An 8745-nucleotide genomic window follows, 5' to 3' on the forward strand; every position below is an offset into this window, starting at 1 on the left:
TTGACAGCCTAACTCGAGGCAGAGTCAGCTCCGTCTCACTCTGCAGGGTAAAGGAAACAGAAGTGCCACACATTTACCACAGGGCAGCGGCTCACAGTAATGAGCTCTGCAGCTCTCATTATGAAGCCTGCATGTGTGCCTCAGCACACATGTTCTCTATGTGCATACATGGATTCATCTTTGCAACTGTGTGCAACATGCACCTGTGCATTGGTGCATGTCATGCGAGCATGTGTACTTCAATGTGTCAGAGGAGCCATTGTTTGACTTCCTGTCGTCTTGAATGAGAGGGCGTTACAAAACCGCAGGTTGTTCATGTGACATGACGAGTCTTCCAGTTTCTGAGTTCAGTCTGTGTGGCACCCATCTTCATTTCAATTCATTACGAGGGTGTTCCTGTTTTCTTTCACAATGACGTTGACTAAACTCTTCCTGTAAAAAGAGGAAGAGGAAGGACAAGAGGAAGAACGCAAACGTAGTGGTGATGGACACGACAGATGAGAACTGTGGTCCAGTCATCGTCACGAATGGTGGTGAGTTTATCATAGAGCTCTTAAACTCTTTGTCTGCTTAAGTATTATAACATTAAAATATGCTTGTATAGAGGCACCTTAGTGTGTGAAGTGAATAATACAAATATATACGTTCTGACAGCAAATAAAGTTTAATGTTTAGGTATTTTATGATAATTGAATAAGTAAGTACACAATCTAATTATGGTCACTGAAGTAAAACAATAAAAATATGGTTTGAAGTGCCGTTTTAAGTGTAAAGCAGAGACTAGATGACTGATCATTGTCACACTTCTGTGCTTTGTGTCATTCAGTTTACCCGGTACGGTGCACAGAGGAAGTACTTCTGCCTTTCATCACAGATGAGAGTCAGCAGGCGGCCATGGACTCACGGCTCCCTCCCGACTCGCACGGCGTCCCCTCGGCTCTCCCGGAGCTCAGGCTGGTCCTCCTGGGCAGGAAAGGAGCAGGGAAGAGCGCGGCAGGCAACACCATCCTGGGGGCAGCGGGAGACTTCGAGAGCGGGAAGCCCACGGAGGAGTGCGTGAAACGGCGAGCCGATGTGGCAGGGAGGAGAGTCACGGTGGTGGACACGCCAGGTTGGGAGTGGTACTACCCGCTCAACAGCACCCCCAACTGGGTGAGGAGAGAGACTTTACGGAGTGTGTCGCTTTGCCCTTCCGGACCCCACGCCGTGCTCCTGGTGGTGCGATCCTGCGCCTCGGTAACGGAGGACTACATCAGTGAGATCGAGGAGCACCTGGAGCCGCTGGGAAAAGGAGTCTGGGAGCACACCATGCTGCTGTTCACCAGGGGGGACGAGCTGGGCCTGGGGTCCATGGAGCAGCGCATCTTGACGAGCGGCCCGGGACTCCAGAGACTCCTCCAGAAGTGCGGGAACAGATACCATGTCGTGAATAACTGGAGCAAAGGAGATGGGACGCAGGTCAGAGAGCTGATAAGGAAGCTGGAGGAGATGGTGGAGGGCAAGAAGGAGGATGGAAGCGGTCATTTAGAGATAGAGAATACGGTGCTGGTGGGTCTGGAAGCAGACGGGAAGAGGAGAGCGAGGGAGAGGAGGAAGAAACAGAGGCAGATGGAGGCGCAGATGCAGAGAGGGACCATCAAAGCTGCCCTAACGAGTGAGTTCAGTCTGTTCAATTTGTAAAAATCCTCTCAAATACACAAAATCATATCACAATCAGACAGTGAAAACCTGCTGAATGTATTGTTATTGGAAAATATAAATCAATGCTTGAAGCTGCACTAATAAGTAGTTTTATATGTGGATCAGTGGATCAAATGACTGGGTGTGAAATGTGTCTACCTTAATGTCAAACTCATAGTTTGAGTTTTTTCCGGGGGGTCATTTCCAGCAGAAGCAGGCAGCTGTTTTCAGCAACAACAAAATGCTGAATATACCCCATGTACACTATCTGTCCAGCACCAAGCAACAGACAACAAAGCGATGAAAAAAGTGGAGCGTTTAGCAGCTAAACAGACAGATATTTCCTTCAGGAGTTGGTGGAGAACAACTGCTAAAAGTAGTGTGAATATTGGACCAGAATTCATCAGTTTGCAATGAATATTAAGTCTGAAAGTAATGTGTAGGTAACTTGTTTGCTAACAAGCTAGTAGTGTCTGTGTGTCTGTTGGCTTGTTTTCATGTTTTTCTGGCCCCTAGACTCTTAACTTCTTTCATTTTTAATTTGTATGAGCACATACAAAATATGTTTCATCACTAATCTGTACCTTTCTCCCTTCCAGGCGATGGTCTCCAGGGCTCCAAGTTAGACGCCCACCAGTCATTCTCCAGGGCTCCCAGACGTCTACCCGAGGTCAGACTGGTTCTCCTGGGCGAGCGTGAGACAGGAAAGAGCTCTGCAGGAAACACCATCCTGGGCGAAATGGTCTTCTTCCAGGCCGGGGCGGTGACGGAGGAGTGCGTCCGTCAGCAAGCGGAGGTGGGCATGCGGCTGGTGACGGTGGTGGACACTCCGGGCTGGGAGGGAGGTGTAGCGGGTGCCACACCCGAGAGGGTGAAGAGGGAGATTGTCAGTAGCGTGGCCTTGTGTCCTCCGGGGCCCCACGGGCTCCTGCTGACCCTGAGGGTGGACACACTGGTGCGGGCAGCGCACGTGAGGGAACATCTGGAGCTTCTCGGCGATGGTGTGTGGAGACACACGATACTGCTGTTCACGCACGGGGATCAGCTTCGAGAGGGGGTGGACATCGAGCAGCACGTCCAGGGCGGGGGCAGGGACCTCCAGTGGCTGCTGGACAAGTGCAGGGGCCGGTACCACGTCATAAGCAGCGCAGATGGAGGAGGAAGAGGAAACGGAGGCTCTAGCGAGGTGACGGAGCTCCTGCAGAAGGTGGAAAAGACAGCAGCGATGAACAGGTGCGAGGCTTTCTCCGGCCTGGTGCAGGAGGTCAGGGATCTGAGCCGGCACAGGAACGAGAAGTTCAACCAGCGCCTGAAGGACATGGGAGACAAAATGCTTCATCAGGAGGACGAGTTGAAAAATATGCGAGATAGGGAGATGAAAAGGATCAGGTGGTTTTTTGACAGGAAGAAAAAGGTGAAGTCACCCGGGAAGGCCGACGTTCAAAGGGAAGAGGAGGAGGAAGAGGACAGGAGGATGGGCGAAAGGAAGAATGATATTGGGGAGCTGGAGGAGAGGATGCGATGGCTGACAGAAGATAAGGAGAGAGAAATTCAGGATCTGAGCATAGAAAATGAGAGAATCGGCGCGGCGCTAAACCAGAGTCGAGGAGAAAGGCACAAGGCGACGCTCAACCTGGAGCTGAAAGAGAGAGAGATCGAGGAACTGACAGAAAGAATTGACGAGCAGCAACTGAAGCTGCTCGACCTTGAACGTGCCGTTGTAGAAAATGAACATGAGAGAAAACAGAGGGAAGATACCGTTAAAGCGAAGAAACAAGAGTGGATGAGTGAGGTTAAGAAATTGGAAGAAAACACAGAGTTGCAGGAAAAAGAGAAAGCAGAGTGGATGGAAAAAGTTGCTTCTTTAAAAGCAGAAATGGACGAGATGAAAAGACGCCACGATGATGTTCTCGAGACAAAAGAACAAGAAAAAAACAGGAAGATAGCAGAAATGGAAGAAAAACTAAAACGAGAGATGGAAATAAAACTACTTCAAAAAGATAAAGAGCGAGAACAAATGAGAGAGAAGGCATCAGAGGAAAAGCAGATAACGCTCGACAACGCAAAACAATATGAAAAAGATATGCAGAGGAAAGTTGAAGAAATCAAATTACAACATGATAAAGAGACAGAGAGAAAAATGCGCGAGACAGAGAAGGAGATAAAAGGCCTAAAACTGCAACATCAGGAAGAGATGGCCAGAGAAATCTGTGAAATAGAAAAAATGGTGGAGACAATGAAAGTTCAACATCAAGAAGAAATTGATCAGAGGTTGAAAGACAATAAAGAAGATGTAGAAAGAGTCAAACAACAGCATCACAATCAAATAAAGGAAACACAACAAGAACAACTCAGAGAGATTGCTGAGCTGAAAGAGCAGTTTGAAAAAGAAATGGAGGAACAAATGCAAGTAAAAAAGAGAGAGATAGCAGAGTTAGAGCAAAGGTATCTCGTCCAAACAGAAGGAAAAATGCTGGAAAATGAAAAAGAGAAGGAAATGAGTCATCTTGATTACAAAAAAGACATGGCACAGAAGATGCAAGAGAGAGAAAAAGAACTAGAAGTGTTAAAACTGCAGCATCAGGAAGAAATGGCAAGAAAAATGAAAGAAATGGAGGAACTAATGGAGACGAGGAGTGCTGTACACCAGGAGGAAATAGATAGAACAGTGAAAGAGAAGGAGGAAGATGTGAAAAGGGCCCAACAACAGTACGGTGATAAAATAAGGGACATGGAGCAAGAAAGACAAATAGGGATTCAAGAGCTGAAACAACAGTTTGCAGAAGAAACTGAGAAACAATTGCAGGAAAGACAAAGAGAGATAAGAGAGTTGGAGCAAAAGCATGCAGCCCAAACAGAAGAAAAGGTGCTAGAAAATGAAAAAGAGAAGGAAGTTATGAAAGAAAATCACGAGAGATACATTTTGCAAAAAGTGCAAGAGAGAGGCGGACTACTAGAGGAGTTAGAACGTCAGCACATGAATGAAATGAAAGAACTAATGCAAGAAAGTGACCAGGAGAAGGAAAGGCTTGTTATGAATCTCAAGAAAGAGATGGAGCACAAACTGAAGGAAAAGGAAAAAGAAACGGAGGAGATGAAACTGAACGTGAGAGGAATGAAGGAAAAGCTGCAACAAAAGGAAGAGAAAGAAATAGATTTCAGGCAAGACATGGAGCAAAGACTGGAGGAGAGAGAGAGAGAAACAGAAGTGATAAAAGCACATTCAAAAGAACTTGAGCAACAATTGCGGCAGACAGAGGAGGAAAGAGAGAGAGATCATTTAATTTACAAGAAACAGGTGGAGCAAAAACTCAAAGAACAAGAAAGAGTGATAGAAAAATTGAATCAGCATATAAAGGACATTGACGAAATCCTGCAGAGGAAAGACGAAGAGAGAGGAGAAATTATTCTGAATCAAAAGAAAGAGGCAGAGCAGCGACTGCAGGACAGAGAACGAGAGATGGAGGAGACGAAACTCGAGCTTTTAAACGACACAGAGAGAAAACTGAGAGAAAAGGAAACCGAGATTGAAAGTGTCAAACAACAGGCCGACTCCAGGGAGAGAAGATGGAGGGAAGAGCAGAGGAAGAAGGACGAGACGGGAGAAAACGAGCTAAAGCGACTGTTAGAAATCATTGACAATAAAACAAAAAGAATAGCACAAGCACAATGTCTTCTTGCAGAGAGAGACGGTGAGATTGATGAGGCAAAAAAGACATGTGCAAACTACTTGGAAGAAATTGAAGAGCTGAAAGAGAGCCATCAAAACCAAACCACCAGTATCATGGAGATACAGCAGCGTCACACAGAGCAGGAGAGGAAAAAAGATGCGGAAATTGTGGAAAAACTTCAGGAGAAAGAAGAAGAGCTGAGGCTGAGAGACAGAGAAAAAGAGAGAGAGATCATTCAGCTGAGGCTGACAATCGAGCAGACGAAGTCCGAGCTGAAGGAGCTCACGCACAAGATGGAGAAGGCGATGACGAGCATGATCCAGGAGTACGAAAGGGAGATCGCGAGAAGGAACGAGAGCGTGGAATCCATCGCGAAGGAGAGGGATCGAGCGACAAGTCGCTCAGAGGAAGCCTCGGAGAAATATGAGGAAAGCCGGCGGAGAGTCGAGGAGCTGCTGCAGCAAAACGAGAAGATGAGAAAGGAGGCAGAACACCTCGAAGTAAAGTGCGAAGAGCTGAAGAGGGAGAGCGAAGAAGAAGTTAGGAAACATCTCAGGGGATGTGAAGAGCAGGCGCAAGGTATTCTTAAAGAGAGAGACGTGGAGGTCGGGGGATTGAAGGAGGAAAATAACAAACTGCAAGTAGAGATAGAGAGGATGAAAGAGGGGCAGGGTGAGGCAGAAAGGCAGTTAAATGAAATGAGAGAGCTCACAACGAAGGATGAGGAATTCTTGAAAAGCGAAAACAAAGTAGCAGAAAGGGAGCAGCTTCTGAGCAGAAGAGGAAATGAACTTGATGCAAAAGAGACAGAGCTGGCTGAAAAAGAGGTAAACTTGGAAAGTAAGGAAGAGGAACTTAGCAAATGGGAAGCAAGTCTAGAAAAGCAAAAGAAAGAGCAGGAGGAAACAGACAAACACGAGCAAGAAGTGAGCATGAGAGCACAACATGAAGAGAAAAGGGAAAGGGAGCTAGAGAGCTTGCTTGCAGCTCTGGAGGGCCGACAGAAAGAGCTGAATTATCACGGGCAAGATCTTCAGGAGAAGGTGAAAGGGCTGAAAGACAGGGAGCACTACTTAAGAAATGAAGAGCAGGAGCTGCTCAGCTGGAAGTCAGAGTTGCAGATGCAGAACGAGCATGTGAACTCCACGACGCAGCAGCTGGATGAGATGGGGAGGGACCTGGCTCTGCTGAAGGAAGAGCTTCACAACAAAGAGAGAAACTTAAAGGTGTCGCTTAGGAAACTGGGCAAGTGGGAACAGAATCTCAAAGAGCGTGAGGAAGGGTTGCACAAAAGAGAGAGGGGGGATTTGGAGAATGGACAGCGTGATGTGGGAGACCATGAGAGGGATCCTTTCGATCAGACGGCTGCAGTTGAGAGCTCAGAGGATGACTTGCCCTTAATGTACCGGGAGGTCAGCGAGAGGAGGGAAAAGGGAAGAGGAAGAGAGTCAGATAGAGGAGACAAGGAAAGGGAGGATCAGAGGATGGAGACATCATCGTCAGCTGCAGAGAGAAATAACTGTCACCTTGAAACACTAAAGGAGATAGAGACGGCTGAGGGAAAGGAAGGGAGGAGAGGGGGAGGAGGAGAGACGAGGAGGCAAAAGGCCAGAGAGGTCATTCAAGATTTCACCTTTTTATCAGCAAGTCAGGGTCACAGAAGCTCGAACCTCGCTGGGTCGGACTTGAGGGTGGTGGTGTTAGGGGAGTCCTGGTCGTCTCGCTGCCCCGTTGGAGTCACCCTCCTGTGCGGGGAGGCGTCCGAACCGGACGCGTCTACGTTCAGGCCCTGGAGAGGTCAGGTCGGCGGACGCCGACTCGCCGTCGCAGAACCGCTGGGCCTGAGGTGGCGAGACGGACCCGACCCGACCGACGCGGTGCAGAGGACAAGCATCCTCGACAGCGTCTCCTGGTGTCGCCCAGGACCACACGTGGTCCTCCTGCTCATGCCGGCCTACCTGACCTGCACGCAGAGGTACAGGAGAGCAGTCGAGGAGCACGTGGGCTTGCTCGGGGAAGGCGTTTGGCGGCGCACGCTGGTGCTGTTCACGTGGGGGGAAACGTTAGGGGAGAGCGCCGAGCAGCACATCCTGAGGAACGGGGAGCTGACGGGGCTCGTGGAGCGATGCGGGGGAAGGTACCATGTGCTGAGCAACAAGAGAAGCGACGCATCGATTGAGGGGTTGTTAGAGAAGATGGAGGATGTGGTGGCTTTGAACAGCGGAGAACTGTGATGACACTGTATGAATGTATCATATAAAGAATAGTGTCTTGTCTTGTTATGTGAATATATTTGAATAAATTAAAAATGTGGTGCAAGAAGTACTCAGATTCTTTATTTACGGTCTGTCAAACTACAAATATCACAAAGAAATTTATTTTAATTTTAGGAGAGTATGTTTTATAAGCGCATTGTGTGTTTTTTTATGTGTAATATTCCAGTCAAATGAATGTAGTAGAGTGAAAAGTACAATGATTCCCTCTGAAATGTAGTGGAGTAGAAGTATAAAGCAGCAGAAAATGGAAATACTCTAGTAAAGATGAAGTACTTCAAAATAGTACCTATGTACAGTACATTAGAATAACTGAATTTAAGATCCTGCTTTCTGAATGATTCATATAAATCACTTATTTAATGCTTAAAAAAAAAAATCATAAAATTCTGCACGAGCTGCAAAATGCAGCTCGATTTCTCCGGCGGACCTCAGCTGACCTGCACTCGGGAAAGAAAGACTTCCATCCTCTCTCCACAAGATGGGGACCTTGTGTCAGCGTAGAGACGACTCTCTGAGCGCCACAGTGGTTGAAAGTCAATGATGACAAGGAGTTGATGGTGAAAGTATAGTGAAGCTAGTCAAGTGGTGGTGGGGGTTTAACCGTGTTTTACAATTTTCTGTGTAAATGGCTACTTTTAAAAAGGAAAGCGTACACAAAGCCTGACTAGCGGGCCCGCGCTTCATCCTGACTGGAGGCATTTCAGGAGAACCAAACCGTCTCGCAATTATAACCCCGGGGAGCCTCCCGCACGCTGAGAGGACCCCTGCTTTGACAAGTAAATTATGACTCTTGATGAGAGGAGTACGGCTTTCTCAGAATGCAATTTTTGACAGCCGGGGAAAAATGCGGGTGGATACATACAACAACTTCCATCATCCGCGGGGCCAGATGCAACAGCCGAAAACACTTGTGTGCAATCATCAGGCTAATAATTATGGCGTGTGAGTGCTGGTCTGTATCTAACATGGCAGCAATGTTTTTTTAATCTGTCCTTTCTATGCGAGCTGCCTTTAGAGGCGAGATGAGAAGGTGTTGTGTCAAGATGGATCCCCTGCTTCTTTGATTATCCCTGCAGGGTGTGACTGTTTTCAAAGCGTCTGGGGACAAATTAAGGAGG

The 8745-nt window shown here is 47.5% G+C and overlaps 1 protein-coding gene across 1 annotated transcript; it reads left to right on the forward strand.

The window, feature by feature from the left end:
* Window positions 1-366: 366 nt before the first annotated feature.
* Window positions 367-7708, forward strand: LOC116385503 (trichohyalin). Its single transcript, XM_031851017.1, has 3 exons — window positions 367-533; window positions 827-1654; window positions 2280-7708. The coding sequence occupies exons 1-3, from the start codon at window positions 485-487 to the stop codon at window positions 7583-7585; spliced, it is 6183 nt and encodes a 2060-aa protein (XP_031706877.1). The 5' UTR covers window positions 367-484; the 3' UTR covers window positions 7586-7708.
* The last annotated feature ends 1037 nt before the right edge of the window (window positions 7709-8745 follow it).

Source organism: Anarrhichthys ocellatus, unplaced genomic scaffold (assembly GCF_004355925.1).
Source record: "Anarrhichthys ocellatus isolate YVR2014 unplaced genomic scaffold, GSC_Weel_1.0 scaffold11, whole genome shotgun sequence".
Lineage (NCBI taxonomy): Eukaryota > Metazoa > Chordata > Actinopteri > Perciformes > Anarhichadidae > Anarrhichthys > Anarrhichthys ocellatus.

Bases quoted from the DNA above. Each gene is read 5' to 3' on its own strand.
- LOC116385503 (XM_031851017.1), top strand. From the start codon at position 485: ATGGACACGACAGATGAGAACTGTGGTCCAGTCATCGTCACGAATGGT. The intron at 534-826 runs GTGAGTTTATCA...TGTGTCATTCAG, and splicing joins AGTCATCGTCACGAATGGTG to TTTACCCGGTACGGTGCACA. The intron at 1,655-2,279 runs GTGAGTTCAGTC...TCTCCCTTCCAG, and splicing joins CATCAAAGCTGCCCTAACGA to GCGATGGTCTCCAGGGCTCC.